General features: G+C 43.3%; 1 protein-coding gene across 1 annotated transcript in view; it reads right to left on the reverse strand.

The window, feature by feature from the left end:
* The window catches only part of TSPAN4 (tetraspanin 4), a 597,345-nt gene that overhangs the window by 43,992 nt on the left and 534,200 nt on the right, over window positions 1-19,153 (reverse strand). The window contains 1 exon segment of the mRNA XM_029582420.1: window positions 9,500-9,601. Within this exon segment, the coding sequence (XP_029438280.1) occupies window positions 9,500-9,601 (102 nt within the window).

The raw sequence follows: 19,153 nt of genomic DNA on the forward strand, positions 1-19,153 counted from the left end.
TATAGAAAGACATGATTTAATGGGACACAGTCAACATGGATTTACCCAAGGGAAGTCTTGCCTAACAAACCTGCTTCATTTTTTTGAAGGGGTTAATAAACATGTGGATAAAGGTGAACCGGTAGATGTAGTGTATTTGGATTTTCAGAAGGCGTTTGACAAAGTCCCTCATGAGAGGCTTCTACGAAAACTAAAAAGTCATGGGATAGGAGGCGATGTCCTTTCGTGGATTACAAACTGGTTAAAAGACAGGAAACAGAGAGTAGGACTAAATGGTCAATTTTCTCAGTGGAAAAGGGTAAACAGTGGAGTGCCTCAGGGATCTGTACTTGGACCGGTGCTTTTCAATATATATATCAATGATCTGGAAAGGAATACAATGAGTGACGTTATCAAATTTGCAGATGATACAAAATTATTCAGAGTAGTTAAATCACAAGCAGACTGTGATACATTACAGGAGGACCTTGCAAGACTGGAAGATTGGGCATCCAAATGGCAGATGAAATTTAATGTGGACAAGTGCAAGGTGTTGCATATAGGGAAAAATAACCCTAGCTGTAGTTACACGATGTTAGGTTCCATATTAGGAGCTACCACCCAAGAAAGAGATCTAGGCGTCATAGTAGATAATACATTGAAATCGTCAGCTCAGTGTGCTGCAGCAGTCAAAAAAGCAAATAAAATGTTAGGAATTATTAGGAAGGGAATGGTTAATAAAACGGAAAATGTCATAATGCCTCTATATCGCTCCATGGTGAGACCACACCTTGAATACTGTGTACAATTCTGGTCGCCGTATCTCAAAAAAGATATAGTTGCAATGGAGAAGGTACAGAGAAGGGCAACCAAAATGATAAAGGGGATGGAACAGCTCCCCTATGAGGAAAGGCTGAAGAGGTTAGGGCTGTTCAGCTTGGAGAAGAGACGGCTGAGGGGGGATATCATAGAGGTCTTTAAGATCATGAGAGGTCTTGAACGAGTAGATGTGACTCGGTTATTTACACTTTCGAATAATAGAAGGACTAGGGGGCATTCCATGAAGTTAGCAAGTAGCACATTTAAGACTAATCGGAGAAAATTCTTTTTCACTCAACGCACAATAAATCTCTGGAATTTGTTGCCAGAGGATGTGGTTAGTGCAGTTAGTGTAGCTGGGTTCAAAAAAGGTTTGGATAAGTTCTTGGAAGAGAAGTCCATTAACTGCTATTAATCAAGTTTACTTAGGGAATAGTCACTGCTATTAATTGCATCAGTAGCATGGGATCTTCTAGGTGTTTGGGTAATTGCCAGGTTCTTGTGGCCTGGTTTGGCCTCTGTTGGAAACAGGATGCTGGGCTTGATGGACCCTTGGTCTGACCCAGCATGGCAATTTCTTATGTTCTTATGTTCTTATAAATGGCGCTTCCTATATGTATTGAGACCCTTAGTGTTAATAGTAAGAACTTGAATCATGATGTATAAAAGTTAAGCGAAAACAACATAATAGAAGCTCTGATAGTAGCAAAATAGCCAAAGAATGTCCTTCCAACCCAGCAATTGGGAAGGTAGGCCGTTAGAAGCCAACTAAACTGGCAAATGAGACGACTGTGGAAGTTAATGAGTGTTCCCATTTCCCAAACAATCCCTCCCCTGAAAAATCCACTAAGAAAAAACTGTGGATAATAACCTATGGGTGCAATTCACCCCCTGGCCGGACCCCTGTCCATCCACCCCAACCCCCACCTCAGCAAAACCATAAACATTCAAACTACATATACATACAGCAAACCCGCAAGTTAACCAGCATTTTTAAAGGAAAACACAACTCCATTACTGCGAATGATCCCACCCGTCTAGCAAGGTGAAGCTATAAATGTTCCTCATCACCCTTGCTCTGAAAGCTGCTCCTGAGACTGTTGAGAACGTGTAATGGGCCTCCTCTTGCTCCTGTCGATGCGGCGCCATTTTAACCCTGCATCTCTTCTCGGTAAAGGAGTGAAAGAAGACGATGGCAATGTGATCCGAATGTCCAGTCCTGCTTGTTGAAAAGTGGCGTTAGCTTCTTCAGCTTTCTGGAGCCTGTATGTAGTACCCTCGCGCTGGAAAGAGAGTGCGAACGGATAATTCCACCGATACCGGATACCAGCTCTGCGAAGTTCCTCAGTAACAGGTCTCAGCTCATAGCGCTTTTTTAATGTGCTAGCAGCGAGATCCTGAAAAACAGCCACCTCGTGGTTGCGCCAGGGCCACAGTTTCTTTTGCCGGGCTATGGTGTAAATATAGTCTTTCTGACGGAAGCTGAGAAAATTAATTAGGATGTCCCGCGGTTTCCCATCACGTCGCGCCCCCAGCGCGCGGTGTGCTCTCTCAATTTTAATGTCCGCTTCTCCGAAGGTAGCGGCTGCCTGTAAGTCTGCCGGTGCTTGTTGCAAAATATGGGCGCAGAATTCAGCCGCTACAGTAAAGCAGTTAGCAAATTCCTCAGTCTCGGGAACGCCACGAATTCTAAGATTTTGGCGCCTCGACCTATTTTCCATGTCTTCCAGCTTATCAGACAAGGAGGCAAGCTCTTTTTGGGTTCCCGCAGCTGCGGTTGTGAGTTCAGACAAGTCTGCAGCATGCTGCTCCACCCGGATATCTATTTTGTCGACTCTCTGCCCGAGGGCTAAAAAGTCGTCTCTTAGCTCTGCAAAAGAAGTCAGTAATTCCTCCTTGTTATGTTTCATATCAGCCCGCAGCTCTATGAACCATTCTCGCATCACGGCTTTCATAGGGAGGTCCGCCAAACTAGATATAGGGTCAGCTGCATGCGGGGGGGATAGAATCGGGGCCTCCGTCTCCGCGCTCTCCTCATCCCCCATCGCGCACTCCGAGATGTCGGGCCCTATCCTCTGCCGCCGCTTTGGTGAAGGAAAATTTCTGCAAATCCGGACCCTTTTTTTTCACCGACATCACCCAGATCGTTAGCAAAGTAACTGACAGGCAGGGATATAAAAATGTGAGCTGTGAGTTCCGCTTAATAGGGTTTGCAAGGTGGAGGCACGCCGGAGCTTCAGTCGAGGACGTCCATCTTGCCTCGTGGCGAACAGCGCCCCTTATCCAAACCTTTTTTGAACCCAGCTACACTAACTGCACTAACCACATCCTCTGGCAACAAATTCCAGAGCTTTATTGTGCGTTGAGTGAAAAAGAATTTTCTCCGATTAGTCTTAAATGTGCTACTTGCTAACTTCATGGAATGCCCCCTAGTCCTTCTATTATTCGAAAGTGTAAATAACCGATTCACATCTACTCATTCAAGACCTCTCATGATCTTAAAGACTTCTATCATATCCCCCCTCAGCCATCTCTTCTCCAAGCTGAACAGCCCTAACTCTTCAGCCTTTCCTCATAGGGGAGCTGTTCCATCCCCTTTATCATTTTGGTTGCCCTTCCCTGTACCTTCTCCATCGCAACTATATCTTTTTTGAGATGCGGCGACCAGAATTGTACAAGTATTCAAGGTGTGGTCTCACCTTGGAGTGATATAGAGGCATTATGACATTTTCCGTTTTATTAACCATTCCCTTCCTAATAATTCCTAACATTCTGTTTGCTTTTTTAACCGCTGCAGCACACTGAGCTGATGATTTTAAAGTATTATCCACTATGATGCCTAGATCTTTTTCCTGGGTGGTAGCTCCTAATATGAAACCTAACGTCATGTAACTACAGCAAGGGTTATTTTTCCCTATATGCAACACCTTGCAATTGTCCACATTAAATTTCATCTGCCATTTGGATGCCCAATCTTCCAGTCTTGCAAGGTCCTCCTGTAATGTATCACAGTCTGCTTGTGATTTAACTACTCGCATTTCCATGTGTGCGCTACCCAGTGTGCACACATGGAAATGCGATTTTATAATATGCGCGTGCTGCCCTCTCCCTAATCCTATCCTAAATACCCCCAATTTTATTATTTTATCTTTTGCTCCTGCCTCCTAGTAGGAGGAAGTTGCGTGCGCCGGCACAGCAGCAAATGGCTGCTGTGCCGGGCGCCTCTATCCCTGCCCCCAGACCTCCCCTTTGTCTAGCCCCGGGACTTACATGGCCTGGTGTGCATAAGGCCCGGCCATGTGCGTAAACCCTGGGCTTTTACGCGCATAGGTTTTGAAAATCTGGCCCTTAACTTGGACAAGAGCAAAGTGATACATATAGGGAAAAATAACTGTTGCTGTAGTTACACAATGTCAGGTTCTATCTTAGGAGTTACCACCCAGGAAAGAGATCTAGGCATTGTAGTGGATAATACATTGAAATCGTCAGCTTACTGGTTTTGGTGATCAAAAAAGCAAACAACGTTAGGAATTATTAGGAGGGGAATGGCAAATAAAAGGATGGATTTCCTAATCCCTCTGTATTGCTCCATGATGAGACTGCATCTTGAATACTGTGTGCAATTCTGGTCATCACATCTAAAAAAAGATACAGAGTGCAGAGAAGGGCGACCAAAATGATAAAGGGGATGGAAAGGCTGAAGAGGTTAGGGCTATTCAGCTTGGAGAAGAGACGGCTGAGGGGGGATATGATAGAGGTCTACAAAATCATGAAAGGACTTGAAGATTGGGGGAAAAGTACAGCTAGCTAAATCAGGATTTTCATATAAGGGCACAATAGGGGACAAACCTTGCCCCTCTAAACCTAAAAATTTCTGAACCTGACTCCATATGAAAAATATGTGAGCAAGCACAGGACTAGATCCTATGCCTTAGGGGAGAACTAAGGGTGAGAAAGGAGAGCATAGTCAAATTAACCATGCTCGCCTGTTCCCTCTTGAGATCCAACCATGAAAAGCCCCTCCCATTCAGCTACTCATGCATACCAATCAACCTCGCCACCCAGTAGTAAATACACAGATTAGGGAGTGCCATCCCACCCTGTGGTATTGGTAACCACAGCTTTTCTGAACTTATTCGTGCTCTGTGATGCCGCCAAATAAACTTACCTACTAACTTACGCAATTCAGTAAATATGTAAGCAGGCACAGCACAAGGGAGGTGTTGAAATAAATACAGCAATTTAGGTAATATATTCATTTTAAGTAAATTGATCCTACCAGCCCAGGAAATTGACAAATGATCCCACGCTCCCAGGCCTTGTTTTAGACGACTCAGAATAGGGCCATGATTCTAAGAGTAAAGAACCTAAAATTCCTAGTGACCTGAATTCCGAGATATTTAAAGCCTTTAGCTGAAAACATGGCTCATTAGAAATGCATACGACTTCATGTACAATACCAATATGCTGATAATTTCAATGTCAGTACCAGAGATAATGTTAGTGGAGCGAGCAATATGTATGAATGATGTAAAGTGTATTGTTAGTAAAATTAGAATTTGTATTTACTGTTGTGTCGACCTCGAAAATGTATGTATATGAACTAGATTATATAGTAGCAATTGTGATGCCCTAGAATATGTATGAATATTTATTTGTTTAAATGTTTTATATATCGTTATTCCACGTGAAGTTCACAAGATCATAACGGTTTACATAAAAATATTCTCAGATAAAAATAACATACAAGGTAAACTCACATATAAAATAATGATTATTAATAACATATAAACAATTCCAGAAGGATAATTTCCAGGTCATCTTATTTATCAATTGGATAATCTGAATGCTAAGGCTATGTTAAGTTATAGTTCATAGGAATACTTCATGTCTGCGACTCAAAGAGCAGGTGAAATAGCTTGCATGTGAGCTGCACATACAGGGGTAGATTTTCAAATAGTTACGCGCGTAACCCCGAAAAGCTGCCCCAAGCTACCCCTGCGCACGCTGAGCCTATCTTGCATAGGCTCGGCGGCGCCGCAAGCCCCGGCTTGCAAAAAGGGGCGGGGCATGGGCAGACCGGGCCGGGGCGGGGCCATTTGCTGCTGTGCCTGGGATCGCGGGCCGGCTGTTGGTTGGCTCGCGTAACTTCTTCAACAAAGATTTGGGGGTGGGGGTTTAGATAGGGCTGGGGGGCGGGTTAAGTAGGGGTAGGTGGGGGGAAACGGAAGGAAAGTTCCCTCCAAGGCCGTTCCGATTTCAGAGCGGCCTTGGAGGGAATGGAAGAAGAAGGCTGCGCGGCTCATCGCGCACGCAAGTTGCACAATTGTGCACCCCTTTGTGCGCGCTGACCCTGGATTTTATAACATGCGCGCGGCAGCGAACAAATCTACGCCCACGTGCACCTTTTAAAATTTAGCCCACACTCAAGCACGTAGAAAACAGTTTCTTTTACTTAAGAAACAAGTCCTAGAAATAGGTGCAAGTTTCTTTCTAAAGTTTCCCTGCAAGTGTCCTATTTCTCTCGATACATCCATCTTTTATTTAATTTATAATTTTTAATTTTTTAATTCCTCATTGGTTTTTTGCAAGGCATCTGTTTAAGATGAATACTTTAAACTCCATGTTTTATTATTGTTCCTACATGTTTTTATGTTAGATGTTCTCTGTTACTTGTAATGCTTTCAAGCAAGTTTAATTGTTCAATGTAAACCGATTTTATTTGCATCTAATGCAGGAAAACCGGTATATAAAAAACCTAAATAAATAAATAAATAAATAAATAAATAAATATTATGTTTCAGAACAATAAGTTTATTTTTACAGACCCCACACACTTGGAGCGCTTTTTGAAGGATAAAAATCAGGAACAAAGTGTTGTTTAGGTGTTTAGGTTGTATAAGAGAGAAGACACCCAGCAATAGGTATCCCCTCTCCTCCTAGATGTGGGCTGGATTAATAAGAATTATGTATTGAAATTGAAGTAATATTTGTTTTCTGGAAATTCCTGGATTATTGCATTTTGTTTAAATGTTATAAATCAACTAAAAATAAAATAAAATAAAAAAATTTAGCCCACACTGTGTACAAAATATTTGTGCGCAAACTTCCAAACCACGCCCTTGAAATGTCCTCTTTTTTACTTGCATAGGTATGTGCAAAATGGGAAGGATATGCATATTTCCAACCTTCTGGAAAAGAGCTTAGCACACGAGACAGCTACAGTCCTGATTTTATGTGCATGACTCCTATGCAACTCTGACAATTAGAATTTGTATTTATTGTGTCGACCTCGAAAATGTATGTATATGAACTAGATTATATAGGAGCAATTGCGATGTCCTAGAATATGTATGAATATTTATTTGTTTAAATGTTTTATATATCGTCATTCCACGTGAAGTTCACAAGATCATAATGGTTTACATAAAGACATTCATAGATAAAAATAACACACAAGGTAAACTCACATATAAAATAAAGGATTATTAACAACATATATAATGCTTTTTTCTCGCGGCCGCATCCACAACGAAAAGCCACGATGATAATCAAAGCGGTTCCTGGTGCGCGCACATGGACACCCTGATTTTATAACACGCACGCGTCGTCGTGCGCATGTTATAAAATATGCTATCCGAGTGTGCATATGTGCGCCAGATTTTAACATCCATGCATGCATGAGTGGGGCGGACCGTGACTCACGCGTGCGGGGGGGGGGGGGGGGGAGAGTTTTATAAAGTCCGCGCGGCGATGCGAGAAGGCCTTCCCCAGTTCCCCTTCCAATCAGCTCCAATTAAGGAGCAAACTGGGAGGGAGCTTTCCTAACCCTAACCCCACCCTTCCTACCTTTTCCCCTCTCCGCCCTGACCCCTAACCTACCCCTACCTAGCCCCTAATTTTTTGTTTTAATACTTACTGCTCCTCCGGATAGATGAATAGCCGAATGGTTAGAGCAGCAGGTTAAGAACCAGGGAAATTAGTGTTCAAATCTTGCTTTTCCCATCTATGCATCTTGTGACCTTGGGCAAGTCACTTCACTCTCCATTGCCTCAGATTCAAACTTTGGGCACTATTTACTGAGACGATAACTTCAAAGTGGCGCCTGGGCACACATTGGTACAGGTAGATCCGTGCGGGTCCAGGGACATGGCAACTTTATAATTTACGTGCACATGTTATAAAATAGCCTGAGCGCATGTACGTGTGCACCTAATTTTAAGTGGGCGCGCTCCTAGGCACACAAATCCCAATTCTACCACGTAAGTCAGGGTATTTTATAATGGGTGCCAGTTTCAATAGTTTGTCCACCAGTTTGTCCAGTTAAGAGCTAGGTCCTCCAAAACCCGCCTGGTTTGATAGCTTGCACTCCCCCCCCCCCCCCCGTTACCCCAGACTCTTTAAAACCTTCCAAAATGGCTGTCTTTTTTTTTTTTGGGGGGGGTATAACTTACACCTCCTTCATAGCAGAAGTAAACTTACATGGCAGTGGACCTGGGCCTGCAATTATTTACGTGTACATCTCTTGGCTACGCCTCGAAATGCCCACACCCTGCCTAGACCACACCCCTTTTTGCATTTCAGTGAGATGTTCACACAGCGGGAGAAACTTGCGCATCTGGGTGGCTTTTAAAATTCAGTGGGTGTGAGCAAGCCCGACTTGTGTATGCGTCTCCCGATTTTGGCACGTGCCGGGCTTTTAAAATTCACCTTTAAGTATTTTTCCCATACACAAAATGGGAGAAAATATTTAGGGGTCAATATGTAAATTATAACCGGATATCTAAGTTACGCAGATAGACTTATCCAGCAAACTTAGATGGGATATTCAGCTGCATGGCTATGCAGTTGAATATCCCCGTGTTTGGCACTATTTAGCTGGATAAGTCACATCTGTAAGTTTAGACTTGCTATTGAGCACATTTAACCTAGATGGATAACTTATTTGGTTAAGTCTCAATATCGCTACTTAGCTGGATAACTTATCGGGCTAAGTAGCACCGTCCTGTTATGCCCATTGCTGCCCACATGTTATTCGGCTAAGTTCTTAGCCACATTTATCCAGCTAAGTGACAGCCTCTGAATATAGCCGGTTATTCAGCGGCCGCCTCTAAGCCAGATATGTCCAAGTTATCTGCCTAAGTGCCGTTGGAATATCGGTCTGCTAGTAAGAAGGCCTCTTAGATTGTAAGCCTTCTGGGGACAGGAAAATACCTACTGTGCCTGATTCTAACTCATCTTGTTTTGGGGTTTGAAAAAGGCAAATAATGAAATCTAAAATCCAAATCAAATGCTGTCAGGTAGCAAGAAGTTAACCCCTATAACCTCCCAAGACACTATTATATGGTTGTCAGGGGAGAAGCCATTTTACTATCTTATGATTCAGCAAAGTTTATTCAATATTGTTACAACTGCTAATATTGAAGTCTAAAGACCTTGCTTAAGCTTTATGAAGGAGGGAGTGTGCATGTTTATGAGACTCTCCCAGTCATGTTATCACATGCAACTAATTATGCTACTTGGATTCTCCAGCCATTTTATGTTTTTGCTCTAAGCCCAGTACCTAAAGGTGAGATTTATGTTTCTGCTCTAAGCCCAGTACCTAAAAGTGAGATGAACGGCATTGTCACATATCACAAAAACAGAATGTTCAGGAGAAAAGCCGGACAAAAAGAAAGATCATAAAACCTTTCAGACTTACATCTGTTTGAATGATGCTCCATGCATTAGTTAGGCCAACGTTTCCCTCTGTGCCATATAAATGAAGGCCCCTCTTCAGGTCTTGCCGAGCATATGAATCAATCTGAAAATGGAAAACAAATGTACATGAAAGCTAAAATAGCACTAGCAGCCGCACCTAGCTGTTCTGTGGGTCTAATGATAATAAGAATAGGATGATCCTGTATGTGAGGAAAATGTTATAATAACTTATAGTGGAGATGAAGGATAGATAGCATCTGGAAACAGAGAAATGGCATGGGATTTCCTCTCTGTAAGCTGCAGATGGACTATTGTGGGCTAAGGAAGGGTAAGAGTGGGAAGCCAGGCGCTCTTCCTTCCCAGCACTTCCATTAAAGAACTCCTTTGTGGGATAATTGGAGGAAGCACCGATAGAGCAGACAGAGTTAGATGGAAGGGTTGTCCAGTGTGACCAGAAGAAAAGTAGCAGAGGGCCTTAGAGAGAGAGGAAACTCCATTATCAGGGCAATAGACTTGGGAGGCAAAAAGGGAGGGAGACAAGATGGTAAAGTTTTAGGGCAGTGGTTCTCAACCTTTCTAATGCCGTGACCCCGCAATACAGTTCCTCATGTTGCGGTGACCCCTCGCCCCGCCCTCGCCCCGTGAGGGTGGGGTGAGGGCGGGGCTTTGGTCATATGGGGGCGGGGTTATGGATGGGGTTGGATTTTAGTGCACACTTATCATTTAATTATGACATTTATAATGTGAATGTAACTCAACTCACCATAGGTTCTCACATGCATGGCACACTGACCCATGATCGTCATGGGGCTAGATGTAAAAGTACAGTTTGTATCCACAGGAACCCCCCTGACCCACAATAATGGATGTAAAGCAGAATTATGACATTCCCCATACAACTCACCCTACAAAAAAGATATTCTGGTTCTAGTGACATCTCAGTAACAGCAACTCAAACTCCTTCTATTTCCAGGCTCAATAGCCCTACTTATGAAAAGACAGCAGTTTACCACCAATGCATGTCCTCTGAGAAAACACAACAAATAAGACCGATACAAACGCTTACATGCTAGCAAAATATCTCATATCGGTAACAGACACAGAACCGACCTCCCAGGATCTGTAGTAATGCACATAAACTAATCCACACACAGTTACACCTGTATTATGGAATACACTCAAACAGGAGCAACCCTATCTATGAAAAGGCAACACTACAAATATTAAATCAGGTCCTAAAAACCAATACACCTCTTATTAGGAAAACAGAACTAGCAAGCAGCTATAGATCCCCACACAGAAATAATTGTAAAACTATACTAATAAGCAGAATAAATGTTTCAAAACAGCTATGAACATCCAACAATTAAAAACTCATAAAAACTATTAAACATTCTCCAAACACCAATAAAATATTTCAAAAAAGCAGACATCACACAATTAAAATGGCAGTCAAGAAAAATAAACTTAAAAAGCCACCTTTACTTACCCCCTCCAGCAGCTCTCCTACTCCCCTTCCCTGCAGGCCGTGGCACTCACCAGAAGCAGCAGTAGAAGCTAAGCTCTATACTTATGGTCCTCTTCCTTAGTGCCCATGTCTCTCACACACACACACCATACCAGTCATGCCCCCATGACCAGTTTCTGTCTCTCACACACCAATCATCTCCCAAACAGTCTTTGGCACACACACACCAGTCACCTTCCTGAACAGTTTCTCTCATGCCATACACACACACACACACACACACACACAGGCTTCCCACTCCCGTGTTCTACTTACATATATGGACTTCTCACTCTCATAATCACTTTCTCTGTCTCTCTCTCTCTCACACACACACACACACTCACTCACCAGTCTCTCTCTCCCATGCTTGTTCTCTCCACATGCACAGGCTTCTCATTCCCATAATCACTTTCTCTCTGATACACACACACCAGTCTCTCTCATTTCCATGCTCACTCTCCACGTGCACAGGCTTCTCATTCCCTGAATCACATTCTCTCATATTCACACACACACACCAGTCTTTTTCTCTCACACGCACCTTACCAAGCAGTCTCTCTCTCTCATGCATGCACACTCACCCAGGTTTCTCACTCCCATGCTTTCTTTCACCCCAACAACACCAGGCTTCTTACGCCCATGCTTTCTCACATACCCAGACTTCTCACTTCCATGCTTTTTCTCTCTCTCACACACACACATCAGTCACCTCCCTGACTAATGTCTCACACTCTCACATACACATCAGTCATCTCCCTGAGCAGTCACTTTCATTGTATCTCACATACACACACACATCAGCTCTCTGACCAGTCAATCACACACAGGCTGGCTGCTTCTCTCTCTTTCTCTCACTCACTTCCTCTTCTCCCCCGAGCACAAATGGGAGCTGCAGCAGCCTCCGCTGGCCAAGAAAGAAGAATCCCATCGGCCGCGGGAGGCTCATGCTGCTGTCTCCTTTCTCCATTACCGGCTACTTCTATTGCTCAAGGACCGATGCTGCAGCCGCTGCTGCTACTTTTTCGCGCGGCTCTCTCTCCTTCCCGCGCGCACCGCGATTCACTTCCTGTTCCGGGTCACGGGAGGGGGGGGCAGGCGCAGGAAGAAGAAAAGGCCCAGCCACGGGTGCACAGCTTCTTCTAGCGCCGCTGCCGTTCCCGCTGGGCTTGAACGTGCTGACAGCCCGGCCGCAACGGCAGCGGGAGAGACCGGGAGCGCGCAACACACCTGCCGGTGCTTGGCGGCGCCGCGGACCGGCAAAAAACTCCCACGGCCCAGTCCCGGTCCGCGGATCGGTGGTTGGGGACCCCTGTGTTTTGGGCGTTCGACCCCCACCGGGGTCGCGACCCCCAGGTTGAGAACCGCTGTTTTAGGGGGATACAAAGTTCACCATTAGCATTGCTGGGAGAGCAGGACAAGAGGGATAGACTGATATAAGGTCCAAATGGAGACGAGGCAAGATTATTTTAGCTCAAAGGCACTGCAGGCAGCTGGGGATATGTCTGATATTGGATTAAAATGACCTTTATTGAGTTGCTACCTTTCTCTTAACTACTAATAGCTATGATTAGAACAAGAGAATCTATGCATGAACTTCAATGACTGAAGGACAGACTGATGCAATTCAATGAAGGGGAGTCACCTATAGAGCTCTAGGACTTTACAGGAGAGAGAGAGAGAGAGAGGCAACATTCAGCAAAGAAGGGAGGTGAGGAGAGGCAGCAAGACCTTCAGGGAATACAAGGCAAAGGTTTGAACTAATCGAGTAAAGTGGAGAATGGAAATAGGAAAACCGATCTGTCCCACTCACAAGAATACCACCAGCAGAATATTTCCCAGAGGAAGGAAACTTGCAAATGCACCCACAAATGGCAGACAGGATAAGGGCAGATATGAAAATGGAAAGAGAAGAATCAGGACGGGGAACACATTTGGAAGACTACATGCATGAACGTTCAAAATCTGTGTAATATCATCAAATCTAGTGGCTTTAATGGCATGGATACCGTTACAACCCTACAACCATGTCAGGCTGTTCAGAAAGGGCAAGGAGGTGAAAGGGGCAGGTATGGCACTTTACATGAAGGATAGCATAAAAGTTGGGAAGGAAAGAGGCACTATAAATTATCCTAGAGAGGGGAGAAACAGCTATTCACAGTGGCACCGATGCAATAAAATTGCGCCGAAAGCGGACGCTCAGTGTCGAGTGCCTGCTTTTCTAATGCTCGCCCAGGCACCTCTCTGGGGGGGGGGGGGGGCATGCAATATTTAAATTAGGGGTTGCGCTGCCAAGGAGATGCTAGGGTCGACTGCATGCCCCTAGTGCCTCCTTAGCAGCGGGCACCCAGTAGAGGTCAGCTGTCCGCGGGTTAGGAAAGCAGACGCTCAATTTTACGAGTGTCCGTTTTTCTAACTGGTGCACAGCCATGGGTTAGGAAAATGGATGCTCGTTAACTGAGCGTCTGCTTCCTAACTTGACCACCGGCACTTGTTTTTACATTTTTTTTTCAACTTTTGGTTCCTCCGACTTAATATCGCTATGATATTAAATCGGAGGATGTACAGATAAGCAATATTTTCTGCTTTTCTGTCCAACTTTTTGTGGTGCTCAGAAATTAACGCCTGCTCTGGGCAGATGTTAATTTCTGAGCATAAAAATGTGCGGGTCCAGTGCACATTTCTTTTTTTTTTTTTTGGTATGTGGGGAGAATAGCCTCATCGACATGCATTTGCATGTGATGAGCGCTATTAGTTTTGCGGTGCGTTGGACGCGCGTTGTGGATGTGCTAATCCCCTTATAGCATAAGGGGCTGTGGATGCGCCTCCAAAACAGACGTCCAACCTGAGCGCTCTGTTTTGCATTGGCCCTAGTGAGATTTATTCAGGAGTGAAAAACAGGAAAGAGATTTAGCAGAAGTCAACCAAAGGATAGCAACTGAGGGGGAGGTGCTACTGCTGGAAGTCTTTAGTCTGATAGAGATTGATTGGAAGCGGCCCAGCTCAACTGCAGGAAGGAGAAGGATCCTGGTCTCGCTGCAGGAGACCCTCTTCAAGCAATTAGAATAAGTAGACATTATGAAAGGGAGCAAAATTGAGAGGAAAAAACACCAGTTTAATTATCAAATTAGGATCATGAAAAGGTAAAGGTAAAAAGGATAGAGGATAACTTTTGAAAAAAAAAGCGTACGAGCTAATATACATGTGTAAATGAGCTTGTGCACATGTATGCATGTATTTTATAATCAGCGCATCCTTGTATGTGCCAATTATCAAATACACATATCTTTTCATAAAAACAATATGCACAAACATATTTGCACAGGTATGAACATGTTACATGAAATCATATGCACATGTATTTTTGTTAACAGCTTATCTGGGTTGTCCTCTCAGTTCATCTGTTTTTGCCTTTGCAGGTGCTTCATGGGACAAGCAGTCTGCAGTCCCTGCGTAGCTTGGGCAGTCCTCTAGCCTTGGGGTTTGCTTGAGTTCCCATTCAGGTAGGAGTTCCAGGAAGTTTCAACTGACCACTGGGCATCAACAGAGGCCTAGACAGTGAAAGAATCAAGGACCAAAACGTTCCCCTGGGAGAAGAGCTCATCCTCTCCACACTCCTGGGAACTAGTTAATCTTTACCTCTGGTGCCCTGAATAACATAGCTTCCCCTCCTGCTTGCCGGTTTGCTCTGGCAGAGCAGTCTCCATGGAAAAGAGGGTGAACATGAGTTTGGGCATTCGGTTCTGCTGCCTCACTGTTAGTGCATTGCCCTGACATCGGTTGCCTGTGCACATCCACATGCCAGAGCACTGGTGGTCAGATGCTGGGCATGGAGTCTAAGAGTGCTGGATGCTGCTCAGCATTGGCACTATCGCAGCCAAGAGCTTTTCGTGCTGATGAGTGTTGTGGGCACCTTCAATGCCATCAAGAGCTGTGGGTGTCATTGGGTGCAGTGGATGCCGTCGACACCATCAAGCACCATAAATGCTATCGGGTGCCATGGGCATTATTGGGCACCAAACAGCATGGGTGTCTTCGACGCTATGGGCACCACTGATGCCATCAAGCGCTAACAATATCGAGTGCTGTAGGTGCCATCCATGGTGTTGAGCACCATGGGCACCTTCCATGCCATTGAGTTTCATGTGTGCCAGAGTGCAATGGGCACCACTGGCACTGTCGAACACCATGGGGTGTCATCGATGCCATTTGGCACTGTCAAGTACCATTGATGCCATTGAACACCATAAACATTGCTGAATGCCATATGCACTGCTGACACATGGGACCCTATCAAGGCAGTGGAGTGCCACAGGCGCCATTGAGGCTGATGAGTACCATTGATGTCGTTGGGTGCCAAGGGTCCCAACATCTCCAAGCATTCTGAGCACCGATAGACACCTCCAAGGCCATGGGCACCATCGAGAGCTCACTGGTCTATATTTTTCTAGATCATTCTGAAGCCCTTTTTAAATATTGGAGTTACAGTGGCCACCCTTCAGTCTTCAGGTAAGATGGACAGTTTTAATGAAAGGTTACAAATTACTAGTGAATAGTGAAGACTTCAGAAGAGGTATGAAAAATGGGATTTTTTCATTCTGTGAAATAATTGTGATTATCAATCTGACCATTACACAATGGGAAGAATCTGCTATAAATCTGGAAAAATTGAGAGAAAGTTTCTTATTCATTGGAAAGATGAAGGAGCTAAATTATTAAGGAATTGGCTATTACAGATTCTGAAGATTTTTACTGGAAGAGAAAAGTCACAAATTTATTAAATTTCAACCAAAGAACATAAGAACATAAGAAATTGCCAAACTGGGACAGACAAAGGGTCCATCAAGCCCAGCATCCTGTCTCCAACAGTGACCAATTCAGGCTACAAGTATCTGGCAAGTACCCAAAAACTAAGTATATCCCACGCTACTGATGCTAGTAATAGCAGTGGCTATTTTCTAAGTCAACTTGATTAAAAGCAGATAATGGACTTCTCCTCCAAGAACTTATCCAAATCTGTTTTAAACCCAGGTACAATAACTGCACTAACCACATCCTCTGGCAACAAATTCCAGAGTTTAATTGTGCATTGAGTGAAAAAGAACTTTCTCCGATTAGTTTTAAATGTGCCACATGCTAACTTCATGCAGTGCCCCCTAGTCCTTCTATTATCCAAAAGAGTAAATAACTGATTTACATTTACCCATTCTAGACCTCTCATGATTTTAAAGATCTCTATCATATCCCCCTCAGCCATCTCTTCTCCAAGCTGAAAAGTCCTAACCTCTTTAGTCTTTCCTCATAGGGGAGCTGTTCCATTCCCTTTATCATGTTGGTCACCCTTCTCTGTACCTTCTCCATCGCAACTAAACAAGTGGATTTAACATCAAAGATTTATAAAGAACATTTTATCCATCTTATCAACTATCAGTAAAGTTAAGTTGGAAACCACTTTGCTTCCAGTGTGATTATTATGGGAAAAGACTGTTGGAGATTATCAGTGCTGTTTATAAGAGACAAGGGACAGTGGAGCAGATGCAAAAAAAAAAAAAAAAAAAGCACTGAAAGCGGGTGCTGAGTGTTCCTAATACTTCCCCAGGCACCTTTCCTGGGGGGCGCCATGAAATATTTTTAATTAGGGGTCGCGCTGTCAAGGAGGTGCTAGGACTTCTGATAAAATCTTGTCAGACATCTCCAAGCCCATCTAATTGGTGAGATCAAAGCTCAACTGGGCCACACCTTTGGGTAATTTTGCTTGAGTAGTCTAGGGGCACCATTTGCGATTTATCTCCTTCCAAATTTAGGCAATCAGATTTATTATTGTGCAAAACGCACAAAAGACTGGCAAAATTATATTCTGCTAAATCCTGTAATGCTAATCCCCCTTGAACCCAGTCATGTTTCAAACAATCTAAGGGGATACGCGGTTTCTTGTCGTGCCAGAAAATGTTATAATTAAAGAATCTAGGCGTTTATGATCTCTCTTCAACAATCTTATGGGTAGATTCTGGAGAACATAAATGCAATGAGTAAAAATTATCATTTTATAGAGATTAATTTTCTACACCAATGACAAAGGTAAACCTTTCCAAGTGTGAAATCTTCCCTTTAGTGTAAGCCGATCTAAATTGAGACTGTAAAGTTCACCTGGATTAGTTGACATATCCAACCCCAAATACCTAAAAACCCCAGCCGCCCATTTTAAAGGAAAGCTATTCCCCGACTGCTGTCACAAGGAAGATGGAAAAGCTAATGCTTCAGATTTATCAATATTCAACTTAAGTCCCGAAAACAACCCAAACTGAGAGAAAACTCTAATAGCAATGCTAGAGAGGACATTGGTTTTGTAAGAAATACTAACATGTCATCAACAAAAGCTGCATATTTGAAATCATAGCTCCCAACTGTATTCCCTGTATGTTATTTGTTTCCTGAAGGGTACACAGGAAAGGCTCCAAAAACATTAAGAATAACAAGGGGTACAAGGGACAGCCCTGCCTAGTTCCTCTTTTTATGGGAAAAGTATCCGAACTTGTTTTGTTGGTAACAATGCAGGCCTCTGGATTAGAATAGAGCAATTTCACAACTGTCTAAACAGGCCAACCAACTCTATTCTTGCCATGACTTCAAATAGGTAATCCCACTCTACCCTGTCGAATGCTTTCTCAGCATCGAAGCTGACCACCAGAAAAGGCTCATTAATCTGCCTGCAATGTACCATTGCTGTCATCACTAGTCGGACATTTGTCAGAGCATATTTGCCCTGTACAAATCCTACCTGTCCACTCCTAATTATCTTAAGTAAAATGGTCGCTAACCTATCAGCCCAAATCTTGGTCAATGCGCAGGTTCCTGTACTTACTAACAATATTCAGTTCACAGGGCAGCCAGGATTCCAAGAAACAACTCTCACTCTTCCACCAACTCTGGTATGCCCACCAACCTTAAATTGTTACAGCAAGACCTATTTTCAAGGTCTTCTAGCCACTTTTCCTGATTTTCCAGGGCTGCTTGTTTGGTGGAAATATCCATTTCTGCCCCATGCAGGCCCATCCTGCGCATCTGAAATTTGCTGTTCTGCTTCAACCAAACCTGGACAAAGATGCCGAAACTTCACTTAGCTCTTCCTCAATTCTTTTGAACTCCAGTTCTAATGCGGCAACCACCACCAATTTGAGTTCACTGATCGCCAACATTTTAGCTCCATCCCAATCAGTTTCCATGCGTCCATCAGCCATCTTGGGGGACACCTGTTTACCCTTCTCTTTATCCTTTTTTGCCAACCTTGCCAACATCGCCCAAATTAGGTCTTACTTATGAATATGAATATGAATATACTTATGAATATGAATATGAATATTCATATACTTATGAATATGAATTTCGAACTTCGCCACTCCAATTCTCACCTCATTCAATAGTTTGCTACCCTAATAAGCTAACTAGCTCTAGACCAGGCTCGGACATTTCACAATGTATATAATTTAATACACTCTTAAGGCTTCTCTTTTTCCAGCTGAACCAGCTTCCAAGTTCAAGGTCCTTGTTATTATGTAACTTTTGCTTCTCTACTCTTATTTATTTATTTATTTATTTATTTAACACTTTTTTATACCGACCTTCATAGTGATAGCCATATCGGATCGGTTTACATAGAACAAGGATAACTGAAGCAATAAATAAAGTGATTAACAATATAACAATATTAACAATTATAAAAAAGTTGTTCCTTATGTTACGTTATGTTATACTGTTCTACCCCTGTTCGATGTAAACCGACCTGATATGGTATTCAACCTTGAAGGTCGGTATAGAAAAATGTTAAATAAATAAATAAATAAACTTAGTGGGAGTCCAGTTTCGTATTTGCAGGCTAAAATGCTGACAGCAGCGGATGATAGCCTGGAAGGCCCGAGAGAGCAGTATCCTACATCCTGCTTACCTCACAGCATCATGTTATCTCCCTTGTTATCTATAACATGTTTACATTATTCATTGTGATAACCAGACCTAATTAACATTTGATCTAGCAGACAATGTATCCTTTCTTGGTTTAATGACAAAATAATTCAATTGATAATAATTCAATGGCAGGAATGCAGTTTGAAATAGACGCGCAACACCTCCTGTCACTTTACCTCTACATGT

This window comes from Rhinatrema bivittatum, chromosome 17 (assembly GCF_901001135.1).
Source record: "Rhinatrema bivittatum chromosome 17, aRhiBiv1.1, whole genome shotgun sequence".
In the NCBI taxonomy this organism is placed as follows: Eukaryota; Metazoa; Chordata; class Amphibia; order Gymnophiona; family Rhinatrematidae; genus Rhinatrema; species Rhinatrema bivittatum.